Source organism: Lotus japonicus, chromosome 4, assembly GCF_012489685.1.
Source record: "Lotus japonicus ecotype B-129 chromosome 4, LjGifu_v1.2".
NCBI classification, from domain to species: Eukaryota; Viridiplantae; Streptophyta; class Magnoliopsida; order Fabales; family Fabaceae; genus Lotus; species Lotus japonicus.
Window position 1 is genome coordinate 71,408,752 of NC_080044.1, and position 18,517 is coordinate 71,427,268.

Consider the following 18,517-nt stretch of genomic DNA (forward strand, 5'->3'; position numbering starts at 1 on the left):
CCCACTTAACGTGATCTCAGAGCCTCGAATGATTAGTCTCATGGCTGTCGGCTGTGGGATACTTTGGGAAACCAAAAAAGAATGCCACAACAAATTAACAGAAAATATACTGTATTTTCGAGAAAAAAAAGGATGTTTTAAACCGATTTTTTCTACTAAAATTGTTATAATGAATGAATAAATCAATGGACAATAGGATACAAAATACAAGGAAAGCTGGTTCAAACCTCAGAATCAACAGATTTACAACTCAAAAACACTGACATCTACTCACAGCATGCTGGTTGGTGTTCTTTCTGCAGTTTCTCCCAAAGGCATAGAACCATTCTTGGATTCTGATAATGGGCAAGTATATAATTTGATTCACAACCAGCATTGTAAAACTTCTCATCATTCTCATAATGCACTTCTTTACCACCATTCTTGAACTGTTCAATCCATATGCCCATGGCAACGTCTTCTAGTTTAAAGAGCTAAGAATAAAAGGGAGTGGTTAAACAAGGTGATTTCACATAAGATGAGGTTTACAAAAAACAAATAATACAGTTTTATTTTGTATTCAATATACATATATAGTGGGGTGAGCAGAAGAATAGTGCAGTGTGGCAACTTAGCTTTCTACAAGTGCACCTGTAACTAGGTTAAGATAAACTTTTCTATGTCAACTTAATTCCATGTTTGGTTTCGCATTGACATGAGTCAGAATTGATTCGGAGTTACAAAAAAGCACTAAGAGTGTCATTTTGGCTTCAACTGGTTTCTGGGTGAATTTCCAGACATGCACTAAGTTCCATTTTATTTTATAGGAGTGAGTCCTAGGAAATTGTTTATACAGGAGTGAGATTATATTCTCAATCCCAATAATTAAGCAAGAAACAGATGTGGAAACCATTTAACACTTTTAATACAAAGAAAAAAATGCTAAGAAGCATATCCTTGAATTATGCAAAAGATACTTCAATAAGCATATAACTCACATCCTGATGGGAACCATCCCCTACTAACAGAATCCCCTTTATACACCAATTCCCCTAATTCCCGTAACTAACTCTTCCTAGCACCCTTTCTCACACTGCCAGCTCACTCTTCTTCTGGATGCTTCCTTCCTTCCCCCTCCTCACATACACGTGCCATACCTTGGGCCTTGGATTAATTGTCTCAGGATTAATTGTCTCAGCCCATTCTCTATTTAGGGGCCTATCAATACTAATAGGAAAACCAGAGAAAGAGAAAAAGATTTGCATATGAAATATTCACTATGAATTGTTAACCGATACAATGAGGATTGAATCCTTATATAGGATTGAAGAAGCTTGCTCTACAAGCTAAACTAACAGCTAAGCTAACTCTAACTGAATGGTAACAACCTCTAACAGAATTGACAGCTGTTCCTCTAACAGAATTGACAGCTGTTCAAAACAGAATTAACAACTGTGTCCAGCTGGCATTCCAGCTGGCACACACACACTAAGCATAACCAATATTTTCATATCACCTATATACTCTAATACACCCCCTCAAACTGAAGGAGGTGACAAAAGCTGAAGCTTGTCAACTACATTCAGTTTGTCCTTGAGCTGTAGAAACCTTGATGGGGAGAGAGCTTTGGTGAAGATGTCAGCTTTTTGATGTTCAGAGGGCACATGCTGAACAAGGAGACTCTTGTCCTGAACCTTCTCTCTTACAAAAAATATATCCATTTCCATATGCTTAGTTCTGGTGTGCAAAATAGGATTGTGAGTCAGCAACACTGTGCTCATGTTGTCACAATAAACTGTAGGAGTAGTAAAGGGAATTTTCAGTTCTGTGAGTAAAGATTGCACCCATAACAGTTCTGCAGTAGTATTTGCTAGACTCCTATACTCTGCCTCAGTGCTTGACCTTGCAACCAGAGTCTGCTTCTTAGCTGTCCAAGAAATAAGATTGGAACCAAGAAAAACACATGAGCCTGATGTGGACCTGCGATCATCAGGGTCAGATCCCCAATCAGCATCACAGTAGGCAATCAAAGGGAGAGGCCTGGTCATGGAACATGGTTGAAGAAGTACACCATGAGTAAGAGTGCCCTTTAGGTATCTTAGAATCCTTTTGACAGCTTTCCAATGCTCCTCATGAGGTTGTGCCAGAAATTGGCACACCTTGTTGACTGCAAATGAGATTTCTGGGCGAGTAATGGTTGCATATTGAAGTGCACCAACTACACTTCTATACTCAGTAGGATCCTTTAGAACAGAACCTTCATGTTTGGAGAGTTTGACGCCACATTGCATAGGAGTGGAAATAGCTGCAGCATCAAGCATGTTGACTTTGGTGAGAAGGTCTGAAATATACTTAGTTTGATTCAGCAGCAAGCTTCCACTAGTCAAATGAGTGACTTGAACACCCAAAAAATAGTCAAGTTGACCAAGCTGTTTTAGAGCAAAAATAGAATGAAGTTGAGTTGTAAGTTGTTGAATGAGAGTCATAGAAGCCCCAGTGATGATGATATCATCCACATAAACAAGCATGTAAATGCAGCCTTGTGAGGAATAGTAGGTGAATAAGGAGGGATCACACTTGCTGGCTTGGAAACCAAACTTGATGAGAACCTCTTTCAGCCTATGAAACCAAGCTCTTGGAGCTTGTTTGAGGCCATAAAGGGCCTTTTGCAACTTGCAGACCAGATTCTTGTCCTTGTGCTCAAAACCAGGAGGTTGTACCATGTACACCTCTTCTTCCAACACACCATTAAGAAAAGCATTGTTGACATCCAGCTGTTGTAGTGGCCAGCCTCTTGAAATAGCAAGTGAAAGGATAAGTCTCACTGTAATAGGCTTCACTACTGGGGAAAAGGTCTCAGAATAATCAAACCCTTGAACTTGACTATAGCCTTTAGCCACCAGCCGTGCTTTGTACTTGTTGATAGAGCCATCAGGATTCTCTTTGATTCTGAAAATCCACTTACACCCCACCGCTGTTCTGTTAGTTGGTAGAGGAACAAGAGTCCATGTACCATTGTTCATAAGAGCTGTGTACTCTTCTTGCATTGCCTTATACCACTTAGCATCCTTCATAGCTTGCTTGACAGAAGTTGGTTCCATGTGAGTAAGTAACAGAGTGGGTTGTAACCTTGGCTTGACAATTCCTGATTTGGCTCTAGTTTGCATAGGATGACTGTTAACAGCCACTGGAGGAGCTGCAACAGCCACTGAAACAGGAGTATCAGCTGGCTGATCATGAGCAGAAGATAATGCTGGGGAAGTATCTGCAGAAACTAATGAAGAAGGAACATCTGCTGAAACAGTAACACTTGGAGGCTGCTGCAGTTGTGGTGAATCAGCTGAACCTGGTGAGGAAAAGCCAGAACTAGCCAATGCAGGTGGTGTAGTGTGTGAAACTATAGGGATAGTAGATAAAGGGAAAAACTCAGCTGAGGTAGAAGAAGTAGTCTCATCAGGAAAAAGACTAGGATAGGGAAAGCGATGTTCATGAAAAAGAACATCTTTAGAGATATAAATTCTACCAGATTGATCCAAACACTTGTATCCTTTGTGATTAATTGAGTACCCTATAAACACACACTCTTTGGAATGCAAAGACAATTTAGTAGAATTATAAGGTCTAAGAAAAGGAAAGCAAGCTGACCCAAAGACCTTTAGACTCTTAAAATCAGGATGTTGACCATACAATTTGAAGTAAGGACTTGCACCTTGTAAAGTTGTTGTAGACATTCTATTTATGAGATAAGTGGCAGCAAGAAAAGCATGATCCCAGAAATGCAAAGGCATTGAGGCATGAGACAACAAAGCTAAACCAGTTTCAACTATATGCCTATGTTTTCTCTCTACACTCCCATTTTGATGGTGAGTATGTGGGCAGGTAAGTCTATGAATAATTCCCAACTTCTGAAAATGAGAGGATAAGGGTTTAAATTCCCCTCCCCCATCAGTTTGGACACTCTTAAGTTTGTGACCAAACTGCAACTCAACCATAGCTTGAAAATTGATAAAAGTAGCACAAGTGTCTGATTTTCTCTTCAAGGGAAATATCCAAGTATATCTAGTACATGCATCAACACATGTTAGAAAATATAAAAACCCACAAGAGGATTCCAGAGAGGCTGGTCCCCACAAATCAGCAAAGACAAGTTCAAAAGGAGTATTGTAAACTGCAGTAGAAGGAGAAGAAGGTAGTCTATGAAGTTTACTCAGACAACAAGCCTTGCAAAAGGAAAACACACTTTTATTATTTGGAACAGAAACATTACACAAAGAAAGAGTATGTTTAAGTACATCATGATGAGGATGACCTAATCTTGAATGCCACAAATCATAAAGAGAAATGCTACTACCACTATTACAATGTGCTGAACCAGAAACAGTAGATGAAACAGGAACAGAATGCACTGAGTTATTGCACTGAGTTATACTAGAAACAACAGGAGAAACAGAAGCAGAATGCAAACTAATAGCAGAAGTTGCTTTATTTGCTGCAGACTTGGAAGCTAAGCAAGCCTGTGAAGACCTTGACAAAGACTGAGAATGTAAAGAGGACAGAGAAGAAACATTGACAGCAGGTTGTGAGCTAGCTTTGGTGAGTGGTCCATCAAAGTAGTATAGACCATCATCTCCAACAGCACCAGTGAGAAGAAGCTCATAAGTGTCCTGATGACGAACACAACAATGATTGGCATGAAAAGTGAAGAAAACATTATTATCACGAGCAAAACGACTAACACTAACAAGATTTTTAGTTATAGAAGGCACAAGAAGAAGCTTTTTAAGAATTAAACTAGCTGTAGGATTAAAAGAAGAAGGAAGAGTGGCTGAACCTATAGACTGGATTGACAGTCCTTGACCATTTCCCACCAGAAGCTGATCCTGTGTTGGTGATGGAATATGATCCACAAAAATGCCTGGATTGTTAGTCACATGGTGAGTGGCTCCAGAGTCAGGGCACCAAGCTATCTGTGATGAATTCTGTGTAGGAACAGTAGCTAACATGGCCTGAGGAAGCATTCCAGTAGAGACTTGTTGCTGTGGTGGCCTAGGAAATTGAGGTGATGGAGCAGAAGGTGCTGAGAACTGACCCTGAGGAGTCCAAGGACGAGCAAATTGCATTCCAGCAGCTTGTGGATAAGGCATTTGTGGAATACACCAAGGAGGCCATTGAGGCATGCCAGAAGGTTGAATAGCACCTGAACCATACTGAGGAAACACTGAATTACACGAAGCATAAGGAGAAAACCCAAAATTGGCCATAGAGGGAAAACCCCCAAATTGCATTGAAGGAAACCCTAAATTGACACCAGGAGCAGGGTAATTCTGACCAAAATTTCCAGATTGACCAGAATTGGTACTGGAATTAGCATGAGGACTAACTCCTGAGGGACGCGACCAACAAGAAGCTGCATCATGGCCCCATTTGTTGCAGTAAGTGCACTGGACATTGCGTCCTCTTCCGCGCCCGCGTCCTCTGCCATAGTTTCCAGAATTGCGATTTTGATCATCGCGATTCCCATAACCAGAGTCAACAGCAGCATCGACTGGCTGGAAAGGAGCGACAGCTGTCGCTGGAGGTTGCGTCGCTGGTGGCGGCGGCGCCGGAGCAGGCTGAGTCCACAAAGCTTGTGGCGGCGGCGCCGGTGTTGTAGAAGACGCAGACGGCGCTGTCGCTTGCGTCAGAAACACCGAAGGAGTGGTTTCTGCGAGTTGCTTCTTCCGCATCCTGTCAAACCGCGCTTCATGAGAGATCACCATGGCTTCCACTTCAGAGATTGTGTAATAGGTGGTTTGATTGTAGATAACAGTCATCAAAGCACTGTATTCTTCTGAGAGACCATCGAAAATCGCTTCTAGATGATCACGAAAGGTGACAGGTTCTCCAATTGAAGCAAGAGTATTCACAATTGTCTTGATTCTTTGCAGAAACTCAGAAGCAGTTTTTGTACCTTTTGTGATGTTCTTCAGTTCATTCCTCAACTGTGTTGACTGAGCACGTGATTTTGCATTGAAGAATGAGTGAATTTCTTCCCAAATCTGCCAGGAGTGCACACACTGAATCACATTTGGAAGAATTGAAGGTGAAAGAGTAAAGAGAAGCCATGTGAAGAGGAGTGAATCTTGTTGCTCCCAATCTGAGAATGCAGGATTCACATTCTCTGTGATCCTATCTGCATCAGTCAAGAACTTCTCAGGAATCAGAGGTGGATCTTGCACAAATTTCTGAAGCTTGTGTGATCTGATGACCCCTTCCACTTGTTGTTTCCATGAATAGAAATTGGAGTCATCGAGCTTGATGCTCAATTTGTGAGAAAACGCTTGAGAGAGAGTGTTTGTAGAAGAAGAAGAAGAAGGTAAGGAAGGAGATGAAGCATCCATAGCCATGGATCTTAGGCTCTTGATACCATAATAGGAAAACCAGAGAAAGAGAAAAAGATTTGCATATGAAATATTCACTATGAATTGTTAACCGATACAATGAGGATTGAATCCTTATATAGGATTGAAGAAGCTTGCTCTACAAGCTAAACTAACAGCTAAGCTAACTCTAACTGAATGGTAACAACCTCTAACAGAATTGACAGCTGTTCCTCTAACAGAATTGACAGCTGTTCAAAACAGAATTAACAACTGTGTCCAGCTGGCATTCCAGCTGGCACACACACACTAAGCATAACCAATATTTTCATATCACCTATATACTCTAATAAATACCACCCCCTTGAAACACAACCTTGTCCTCAAGGTTGAAAGCGGGAAATTGGTTCAAAAATGTTTGCTCATCTTCCCTAGTTGCTTCGTCCGCAGGTTTCCCCGGCCACTGGATCAGAAATTGCTTCACTGTTTCGTCGAGTTGCAATATATCTTGGGTGGCTAGTACCAATGCAGGTTCCACTGACTCCACGAACTTGCCATTCATTCCCTGTGGTAATCCTTGCTCCATAGAATAGTCCCCAACCGCTTTTTTGAGTAGTGAAACGTGAAAAGTGGGATAAACCCATTCCCCAATCGCAATTTGCTTGTCCCCCCTCTTCTTGTCAGCTTGGGATTTCATTCTCCCTTGGGCGCGGGCTAAGTGGTGCTTGAGTTGGCGTAGAGCTTCACCGTGAGTTACCAGTTCTAGTGCCACTGCTTTTACGTTTGTTTCACCAGATGTGAATCGAAGGATAATAGGAGGGTCACGTCCATATACTGTGGCAAAGATATAATCAAAACTTGACAGTAAGGTGGCTAATTGTTGTGCCTGGACTTTGGTTAGGTGAGATTCTCCCTGCTTGTCATCTGCAGGCTCCAGGGTAAGCAAAGAAGAAGCCTGGTAACACCCCCCAAATTCCCACTTGTTACTGCCAAAGAAACTCTGTAGAGCCTTTCCTTCTTCCCGAGCATAGTCCTGACCTTGTAGATAGACCCACTTTCCCTCGTGTTGGAATTTCATAGTCCTTTTCCCCCAATGAACCTTCATTTCCCCAAGCGTAGCGAGCCATGCCACTCCCAAGACCAAGTCGGTGTCATCTAAGTCTAACAGCAGGGCATCCACTGTTGTCTTGTAATCTCTGATTCCTACCTCCATTTGTTCACACTTTCCTCGAGCAATGGCTTTATACCCATCTCCCAATCGGATTCGCATCATCGGTGTTGTCTGAACAACCCATCCCATGGCTTCCACCACGCGGCGGGATATGAAGTTATGCGTCGCGCCACTGTCCACCAAAATGAGCATTTGTACACCACCGATTGCCCCCTGTAGCTTCATGGTTCGAGTCTGGGTTGGCTCCGCTTCCAGGCTCATGATGCTGCACTCACCATCCACCACCGCTCCCGTCGTGTCTGCTTCTTGCTCAGGCTTGTCGTTCACCTCTTCCGATTCATCGACTAACATTATACGAAGTTGCTTATCAGGGCACTGATGAAGAGGATGATACTTTCCTCCGCATTTGAAACACAACCCCTTCTGCCTTCGATCCAGAAGCTCTTGGTAAGGCAGGTGACGTATCCCTCGATCGCGCGGAGGTGTGCGAGGGTTGATGTTGTCCTCACGTCGATCGACCTTATCGTCTTTGCTCTTGACCATTACCCATCCCTGATTGGGTTTCTGACCCGGTGGGCCAGACCCAAGTGACGCATGTTGGGCCGCTCTGGTAAAAGAACCCGATCCGAATCCAGAAAGTGAGGCTCCTTCCTTCGACCCGGTGCGCGAGTGACCTGGGTCGTGGAGCTCCGTCTCTACTGCTCTTGCCAAAGGTATCAATCGAGAACGTGGCAGAGGCACCAACGTACGCATACTCCGGACGCGTGCTCGAATATCCTCTCGGAGACCATGAATGAAGTATCCGAAGAATTGCTCATCAGGTAGATTTGGAGTTTGAGACAACAAACGCTCAAATTCCAGAACGTATTCATCGATTGTTCCCTTCTGTTGGAGATCTGAGAGTTGCTCAAACACATCCCCTTTGCTTGCAGAGCCATAGCGCTTCAGCAGCTCATTGGTGAGCTTTTCCCAGGTTAAACCAGGGTCCAAATGCAACAGAGAGTTGAAATAATGGATCGTCGATCCCTCCATGCACAAATGCGCCAAATTCACCTTGACTTCTGGGCTTGTACCCATGATGTGGAAATACACCTCTGCGCGCGCAATCCACCCAGCGGGGTCGTCGCCGTTGAACAATGGTAGCTCCACCTTCTTTGCAGATTTCCGGAATTCGTCCAGAAGACCTCCATCGAGCTTGGTCCATCCAGACACACCAGATGATCCGCCGACGTCTTTCCCAGATCTGATTGGGGTGTCGTTGTTACGAATGCTCCCTGAGTCCTCCTTCTCAGGAGTTTGCTTGGACAGGTTCTGGGTGAAGAGCGCAAGCAATTGTGCTTGATTGTTCTCTGCTTGCTCCTTCATCGTGATCAGGGTGGTTCGAAGGCTGGCAACTTCGTTTTCCAGAGCTGTTACTTTCGCTTCCATCTTCTTCGCCGGTGGCATTCGAGGTCAGGCACAACGATGAATAACACTGGTTTCTGTCTCGTGAGTATCCGGTAGGTCGGACCAATTTGATGGGAACCAAAGAAACAGTAAAGAGGAAATGAAAAGAAAACTGGGAATCGTTTGATTGAATTAATGGAAAAGGACAATTACAGTAGTATCACTACTACTCCAGAGCTAAGCTCCTATAGAGAAGGCATTTCTCTATTCACTCTTACAATCACAATATTCTTAGATACCTCTCCCCTACTAACAGAATCCCCTTTATACACCAATTCCCCTAATTCCCGTAACTAACTCTTCCTAGCACCCTTTCTCACACTGCCAGCTCACTCTTCTTCTGGATGCTTCCTTCCTTCCCCCTCCTCACATACACGTGCCATACCTTGGGTCTTGGATTAATTGTCTCAGGATTAATTGTCTCAGCCCATTCTCTATTTAGGGGCCTATCACATCCCATTATGGTAAAGAAGAAATTCTTACCTTGAGTTTTCTTTCGTGGTGGCCACGGACAATGAACTTTGCTATGTCCCGAGAGATGACATAGCCAGGACCATGTGCCCATGGTGGGTACATATCATGTGGCCATTCCTAAAATAATAATATTAGTAACAAAATAAAATTGAGGAGGAAAATTGCTCATGTAATTTATTAATAACATTATAGAGAGATGAATACCTTCTCACTGATGTACCACTTGCTGTCTTTATCCCTCTGAGGAGATGACTTAGAAGATATGAGACCGTACAAGAGGCCTTCGGATGGCTTACCTTTGAGGCTGGAAAGAACTTCATCAACCCTTACAAAAGCATCATCATCTGTTTTCATGATGTATTTAGAAGGGATGATTTTTGTCTGCAATTTTAAATAATAAAAAATTTATAGCTCTTAAAAGGTAAAGGCCAAAGCACTACTACAAACTTTCCATGTAATGTTAATTAAGATAATGATTAGAGGAATAACTAACTCTGAAATAGCTCCCAAATTAGAGCTTTAATTGACAGTTTATGGATAAATATATTTAAGATATTTTGTAACAAAAACCATAAAAGTGCCAACATTTTCCCTTTCTCTTAATTAAAATTATCTGGAACTAAAAGTGAACTGGCATTTTACAAGTATCGAATCATAATAAGGAATACACAACAATACCAATATAGAACCACAATGCATACAGATCAAGATTTTAAAATTAATTTCATCTTTTGGTACAGTTTTTTCTTTCTTAAAAATGGTGTATTGTATACAATTATTGGTTACTGTAAAAGACTAATAGAGTACCATTCCTTCTTAGGCTGTAAGCAGTTGACTCAGAATAATTTGACTAGCCAATAAACAACAGTAATTCCAGTATGTTCTTTGCTAAGCGTCTAAATCAACTTACCCCCATAATGCAAATTGCAATTGTCTTCAAAGAAATCAAACTATAATAATCCACAAAAGGCATTAACTGAATATCCCCGTATGCTTGAGCTTCACTCCATAACTCAAAGTTAACTATATCTTTCTTGTGCTGCAATCAGATGATATTAAATGTCACTCAACAGTTTTTTTTTAACAACAGAGGAAAAAAAAATTATGCTACAATGCAGAATGCTTGGTTGAGTCCACACTGCAGCATATGGCGGGTGTGGGTTAGACCATTAGTCTATGAAAGCTTTGATTTCAGTATTCATTGGTCACCATTTTCTTGTGCTAAAATAGTTATATGATTCATTTTAATAATGAATCTAACTTCAGCTTTCAAATATTACAGTGAACATCACAAGTCACAACCCTTCATATAGTCAGTCTCCATAATGTAAATTCATGAGTATATTTCTTAATATTGAGATGCCACTAGCACTCCTCTTTAAGCTAACTACCTTAGAGGTAGAAGAACAATTAAAGAAAAAGGATCCCAAAGTTATAAGAGACTAAAAAATTACGCCTCACCAATTTCATTTATAAACCAGCCAACTTCATATATATTTCTTTTAACAAAAGAGGTAAGCAAAGATAACTAGAAAGTAGGTCAAGATCTAAAACAATATTATTCTTCTTGGAAAAAATTGTGTATAAACTTGAATAAATTATTCTAATGTATAGATACACATGACAAAGCATTATAACATCATATAATCCATGTAATAAAAGGCTTGGCTATTGCTGTATAGATTCAAATTAGAAAGTCTGAAATCCATCACTTACAAGTCCAATGAAAAATCGGACAGCAACTTCCCCAGAACGTACAGCCTCATATTGCATCCAAGACCTCCTCAGGGCCATTCGACGCTCAAAGTTATTTCCAGTAGAGAATACTCCTATCAGCAAAACAAGTTTTTTTCTGGGAATAGAAGGAGCCTTCAGTTTCTCAACATCAACAACTAAATCATTATCTTCAGTAACAGGTAAATCTTTAGCCAGGACTGATAAGAGACTTAAACTGCCTGCTACTTTAGCGGTGCTGACTAACCATGGGTCAAACTTCTGCATCCACAAAGACCATACAAGGTTGGAATGACCATTTCCAGTTAAAAAAAAGCAGTATTTGTCTTCCCATACCTTACCTCCCTATAAGCAAAAGATGTTTCATGCCTTCCATTCACAGTCATGTGAAATCCCTCTGAACCAACCCATAATGTGGCAGTGAAAGGATTACCCTCAGCAAAGGGGAAATTAGCAGTTCTGTGTGCACTTTCTGAGGAGTTATTAGAAGGTATATCACTAGTAGGTTGACCCACATTTTCGTTGTTACTCCCGACAACTTGTACGTTGCAGAGAACAAGTCCATCAACTACAACATACAGTCAGACAACTTAGAATTTACTGCAAACTTCCCTGCACTTAAGAATAAAGAAACATAATAACACAAAATGAAAGAGATTATTGACTATTGTATGATTGGAGTCTTACAACATTTTCTGCGAAAGAATAAGGTGAGGCATTGTCACTAAAGCCTATTAGGGAAAATAGTGTTTAAGCAAGACATTATCTGAGTTGAATTATAAAATTCTATAATTATATATCCTCTTCAAAACAAAGAAGACATTCCACTTTTAAAAGAGTTTTTGTCCACTATATTTTCTGCTGTTGAAGATATTGTTCTTTCATTATATATATTGATTTCATTCGCTGGCAATATAGATTATGAAGCTACTTTAATTGTTGTATTTCCCTAAATTAAGGTATTCAGTTTTGTATCATTGTAAATATAAATTCAAAATGCCCAGAGTTAATCTCTCAAGCGAATCAGCAAAATTTCTCTGTTTTTCAAGAAGAGCAACAAGCATAACGTTGATGCCAAATCGAGTGTAGAGGACTAGAGGTAGAATTCCGAGCTCTGGACCTCATTACATGTTAAGACATTACTAAATATACCTTTTTGGATGTTAGCAGAACCTCGAGCTGGGCACCTTTCCTCTTTTCCCCACCCAAAATCACTAGTCCAAGTATTTTGAACAATGTATGGTTGCTCTGTCATGTTTTCTCCAGGAACACTGACATTGTAATGTAAGATAATCGGAGGATTTGGCTCCTCTTCTAACTCATGCCCGACAAGGTCAATCTGAAAACTTCTGTTCAGTCCATTAGGGATGCCAATCAGTGTAATAGAAGAATCTACAACTAGACCACAGGGGAAATCCAGAGTGATTCCACTATCATCTATTGTCTTGCCAAGTGTGCTCACGGAGAACGGGCACTTTTTATATGCTGGACTGTCTATCTTACTAATCTTAGAGGCCTTGTCCTTTTCAATAGTGGAAATCAACTCTTTCCATGCTACAGAAGCCTCTTTAACTCCTTGAGCTGTTTCAGGCAAGGAATCTGACCGTGACAACAAGGAACGCAAGTATGTCCAAACAAGCAAAACATTCATCTCTCCTTCAGAAATTGTTTTCATGTCATACAAGTCATCAAGCCCTGCAACATGTATCAAGTGTGGTTTTTTTCTTGGCTCTGGTACCTGATTTGGTTCCACATCAGAAGAGTTTACTGGAAGACTGATGCTTTCTTTAACAGAACCATTTTGTGGATGGTTATTGAAAAAACCGTATGCTGACTGTTTTGCTGGCTGCTTCTGTGGCTGAATTCCTTTAAGGCTGTAGAATAGAAGCAACGACATACCCAAAACCGTGATCAACAAGCCTCCATACCACTTCTTCATTCTCAGTAAACCTTGAACTAATGATAGCCGTTTCTGCACACATAGAAATTGAATAACTTTCATATAAGATGAATAAAAATCACACCACCTATTGGGTAAAGAGAGGAAAAAAAAAACTAGTCTCACTCGTCGGGGTTAAACTAACGTTTTCTAACGAGAGAACTCAGAACTAACATTAGCACTCAATTTATGCCTTTCCTCATCAGATAATGGGATGAGGGGCCATGTCTTCTATTATCACACCTCAAATTTTGGACTCATAGTAAGCCATGGTACATAAGCTGATGAACACGGGAGAAACCTATTGAAATACTAAAAATGTAGTATGACCATGAGTAGATGATTTACAAGGTATTGTTACCTAAGAGAATAGAGAGAAAATGCAAGAACTGAATAGAGTGTGATTATTGAATCTTAATTGTCATGCTTTGACACCAAAGTTTCATTTTTATAAGAAAAAAAAGTTTAACCGTTGGGCTAAGCTAACGTTGCATATTAAGAAATTCTTCAACAACTGATTCAAAAGTCAAAACAGTTCTAGGGAGAAACTCTTGTGACTAGCTTCAGAGTGTCGTAACTGTTTATAAGGAAAGAGAAGCTGATCCCAACATGCTATTAGTCAAGATGTTAAAATTATGTTGCAAAAAGTTAAATGCTAGCTACGAGTATATTAATTCGTGAGTAATGTTATATCATCCTATTTCATCCCGTCCTACATACTAAACGAAGAGGGTATTAAATGTTCTTCCCAAATGCACTTAATTTTTCACTTATAGTATTTTTATTTACTAGTAGGAGGATTTATTGGAGGATAAATCATTACCCTTTCATTTCAACTTTCTAAGTTCTGAATTGTAAAAATCAAACAACACTCCAGCATAACTTAATTTCCTACTCAGTGCTTTCTTATAGAGTGGAGCTAACTCAAATATTCTGGGAACGAGTAATTTTGTAGTAAAGACCCCATTTTGATCCTAGTGTCTTCCATACAAGTCAAAAAAAGCACAAGATCCGCATATATAGTATTGTGTAAACTATTAATCCACGCATTTTTCAAAAAGGAGCTCACAAAATGGAAGAGACATAGCTAAAAGCAGAAAATCAGAGAGAAATAGAAATGAAACAAAATTTGAAGACCGTTAAGAGACACTCACCATTGAAGGCTTCGAAGAAATGATGCAGAGCTCTGAGATGTAAAATGGTACAGACCATAATCATGAATAACACTTCCATTTTCTTCTTCCTATAAATATATATATCTCAGTTCCAGTACTGTCACTATAATAATACTATTATTATACTTACTGTTAACTTCAGAAATGAAAGCAGTGTTTACTGTTCATTCTTGTAACTTGACGACGTCGTGTTGTTTTAGAACAACAGAGAACAGGAGTGGAAATTAGACCAGGATGTAATAATAGTAATATAAAAATCTTTTTCTGGATATTTATCTATTAAATAGATTTTAGTTGGTAGGTAACTTATCACTCATAAAACTTTTTGCGGATATTTGAATCTAAGTATTAGAGGGTAAAATAAATCAACATACCTATTGTTTAAGAAATTAATTATTGAAATTTTAAAAACGCAATAATGTTTGATGTATAAAGGTGACAATGTGAACCAATATGTCCGATCTAGCCTTCAACCCGCAGAAAATTGGGTGGGGTGGGGTTTGACCCGTTTTAAAATATGGGTTAGAAGCCGGCCTCATTCGGCATTAAGTTGGTTTGGTAAGTTGACTTTATTTATATCTGTTTCTCTTGAGTCTTGAAAATGTCGGATGTCATTATTATCCTAGGTTACAACTTATGCTTTTACAATCATAAACAATTGGTTTGGTAAGTTGACTTTATTTATATCTGTTTCTCTTGAGTCTTGAAAATGTCGGATGTCATTATTATCCTAGGTTACAACTTATGCTTTTACAATCATAAACAATGTGATTGAAATATTGAAACATAAGAAAAGATGATGCCTCAATGTGAGTAATGTTAGAAAAGCATTAAAAAAATAAAATAATTGAGCTTAAAATAAATTTTCTTTTTTAAAAATTACTGACATAATAAGGCAAACTAAACCCTATAACTTTCAATCCATTTTAAAAGTGGGTTAAGCGGAGTGGGTTAAAATGGGTTGAAGGGTCAGACATCTGACCCTGTCACCCGTTTAGGGGAGTTGGCGAGTTGACCCGATGAGTCAAACATGTTTTGTCACCCTAATATTAATCCATATGCAAGTATATGATCACAATCACAATTGTTGATTTCTCAATCAAAACTTGTTATGAATTCATGGCTAACTTTACTGTCTAAAGAACTCTTTCACTTTAAGTGAGCCAATTACTATATTGCCTAGACCTCTCTCTACACACACATTGTATTTCTTTATTATAAAGTTAGGATTTAAAAGATCTTTGAAGAATTTATTAGGACTATATATTTTCTTACATTAGAAAAATAAATTACACCCTCCAAAGATTGATTCCTGGACCTTCCCCACCCGACTCCTATCCCCTAACTCTCACTACTTGAGCTATCATAAATGGCTGTGTTAATAATATTTGTATATATTTTTTCGGTTAAGTTATATGTTATATTTTTATTCAATACCTAAGTTTTTTTTTTATTTTTCATATTAATTTGAATTTTTATAACACTATTGCTTTTCTAGTTTTTTTAGCAAAAACATGATATCACGCAGGTCAGGGTACATGCATGTATTGCATGTACATAGAGTGATAGAGCCATAGAGGGTACAATAAAATTCTCCCTTCCTTAATCTACTTCACAACTCTTAAAAAATTTAATTAATTCAGTTAATACATTATAATTGTTCACAATTTATAACAACTTTTCAAAATTAAGAAAATTTTCAATCAAATAAGGGTATTCTTATGAAAAAATATTGCACCTTAAACTTCGAGTTCAAGATGTACCTCCAATTTGGTTATAAATTAATCTTAAACACAAGTTTAGGGTCTTGATCTCTTAGGTTGCGTTCTACTACTGTTTTTTCGTCTCTTGAATTTATCGTGAAAAAAGAAATGAATTTATTACAAATATTAATGTGTAACGCTTGCTAACGCACTCTCATGTGCATTGCATATATACTCTGTTTCTCAAGCTAGAATTTCTTATTACATTTATTAACAACGGAGCATAGGCAGAATTACAAAAATGCTTCCTCAAATGGAGGAAAACAATTCAGATCGTAATCCCATACAGGGTGTAACGAGGACAAGTATGGTCCTATCTGAGCTGTGTGGTTTTGTATATGTACATCGAAAACAATTTCCTTCAATTTTGTACAAGCACTATTGGACATGATGCTCTAAGAAAAACCGTATTGCCTCCTCCCCAGTGCCTCATAGCAATTCATAGGGTTTGCACCAGTTCCCTCAGGCTAACATTCATTGGATGACAGGTATATGGTTTTAGAAACCAAGCCTACCACCTCAATCCTCCTGATATGGCAGTGAGGAAAATCCAAACGGGATACTTCCAAACTGTAGTGTAACTGCCCGATATCTTTAACATGGATCATTGATCTATATAGCCGACTTCACCTGGTGGGATAAGGCTTTGAATGCCGATGTCGGTGTGAATGAGATCGGACAGACTGAGTAATGCAATATGTGATGAACAATGTATAGTAAAACCTAATGGTCAGCACTGCTTCCAAAACTTGAAGGGAGAGGAGCTGATCCAGGCATAAGTTGGGAGGACCAGGAGCAAACATCTTCGTTCAGTGTTAAATCATCATTACGGCCATCAACAAGTGGTGAATATGGCTTTGTCACTTTATTTTTTAGTATTCCCTGAATATCAATGGAATAGAAAATTTCATTCAACTGAATAGTATGGTGTATAAACAACGGGAACAAATAATATTCAATTATCTAACACTTACCAATAAATTATTTTAGTTTTCTAGTAGAGGTAATTTAGGAAAACTAACATTTTTAATAAATTAGAGACTAATAACTAATCTTATACTTTTTAAATCTATGTGAATTGGTTAAAAGTGACTATAGATAGAAACAAAGAGAGTACATTTGGGCACCTAATGAAACACATGAAAGAAATAGAAACATACCTTTGATGCGCCAGGGCCATAAGTGTTCACTGCGTGGTCAATTGCAGAGTAAACTTTAAGAGCTTGATGTGTTTCAGGGCTACATTTTATGATGCGAGTGTTTTCTTTCACATCCAATGATCTAGACTGCGAATATAAAATGAGCCGCGAAGGGGGAGCTTTTGGGTTCTCTTTTTTTCCATGTGTCAGTTCCATTGTACCAAAGTCATCCCACAGTATATCCCACAGTATTGAACATGGATCTCTTGCAGGGCTGAACTTCCTTTGAGCAATAATATTGGATGGTTGCTGACAATGATATCAGAAAATGGATAAGTAACAGTGGATAGAAGAAAATGAGTTTTTATCAATTGTTCTCAAACATGAATACATACTTGCAATAGAATGACTCTTCTATGCGTGACCATGAGGATTTTCCCCTTTGGAAGCATGAAGTGATCTTCATAAGCATCTGATAAGGCAAACTTTCCACGAACTTTGAATAGATCAACCTGGCCAAAAAATGAACCTGATTCTGCCAACTGTAGTATGACCTACATGACAGAAGCGTCACAATTGTTAAGATTGAGTACCCATAAAAAGTCAATAAATAGAAGAACCAAGCAAAAGAAGGAAATAAGCAAATTTCATTGATTGGACAATTTGACCATAAAATATAACCAATAAATTAGACAGCACAATTTTTTTATAACAATGGCCATTCACATAATTGAAATTCACTCTTATTAGCTTCTCAACATCTGCTGGAAATATGGCAATAAGAATTCAAGGATAACAGCTGTCAAAGGTCAAAATAGGTATAACTTTTTTCAGGTGTCTTCACTAAAGGTTATGGTAAATTAATGAAATTAGTTTACTTGAACTAGCTGTGGATACTATGTTCATAAAGAAAGGCATGGATATAGACCACGAACACATGATAATACAGTTATTCTCTGTTTTAGGGTCACAGGCAATGTCAGAAACTCAGAATGGTCAGCAAAATACAGAAGATGTATTGAACCCTATAAACTCTGTTAAAAAAGCACTAGTCTGAAGCAGGATCCTCAATCACATTACCTCATACAACCCTTGCTTTCACCTTTTAGTCTATAAAGATAACATTTGTCAAAAGTTATATATTTTGGAACTGTAGTGTACCACTGAAACATTTGCTTCTTCAAAGGGAAAAGAAGGTAATATCTCTTCTCTAATCTTCCCAAACATGGATCTAAATAACCCTTCCTAGGATAGGACTTCAATGAGAATTAGATTTTTTGTTTCAATATGTCATTTATGATAATATAAAAGCTAATTTGTTAAATAACACAATGAACA

The 18,517-nt window shown here is 38.9% G+C and overlaps 2 protein-coding genes across 4 annotated transcripts in view; both read right to left on the reverse strand.

The window, feature by feature from the left end:
- Positions 1-84: 84 nt before the first annotated feature.
- Positions 85-14,353, reverse strand: LOC130715220 (hydroxyproline O-galactosyltransferase GALT3). Of its 2 annotated transcripts, XM_057565295.1 has the most exons (8): positions 14,257-14,353; positions 12,316-13,135; positions 11,505-11,731; positions 11,146-11,424; positions 10,340-10,468; positions 9,634-9,810; positions 9,439-9,546; positions 90-473 (listed from the first exon to the last, which is right to left on the reverse strand). In XM_057565295.1, the coding sequence occupies exons 1-8, from the start codon at positions 14,257-14,259 to the stop codon at positions 267-269; spliced, it is 1,950 nt and encodes a 649-aa protein (XP_057421278.1). In that variant the 5' UTR covers positions 14,260-14,353; the 3' UTR covers positions 90-266. The 2 variants fall into 2 exon arrangements, with proteins under 2 accessions (XP_057421279.1, XP_057421278.1); XM_057565296.1 differs by lacking the exon at positions 9,439-9,546 and having other exon boundaries at positions 85-473.
- A 1,777-nt stretch (positions 14,354-16,130) lies between these two features.
- The window catches only part of LOC130710760 (uncharacterized), a 66,458-nt gene continuing 64,071 nt past the window's right edge, over positions 16,131-18,517 (reverse strand). For both annotated transcript variants that reach the window (XM_057560110.1, XM_057560111.1), the window contains 3 exons: positions 17,575-17,733; positions 17,201-17,488; positions 16,131-16,922 (listed from right to left, as the gene is read on the reverse strand). In XM_057560110.1, coding sequence (XP_057416093.1) covers positions 16,764-16,922; positions 17,201-17,488; positions 17,575-17,733 — 606 coding nt within the window. In that variant the 3' untranslated portion in view covers positions 16,131-16,763. The remainder of the gene's footprint in view (positions 16,923-17,200; positions 17,489-17,574; positions 17,734-18,517) is intronic.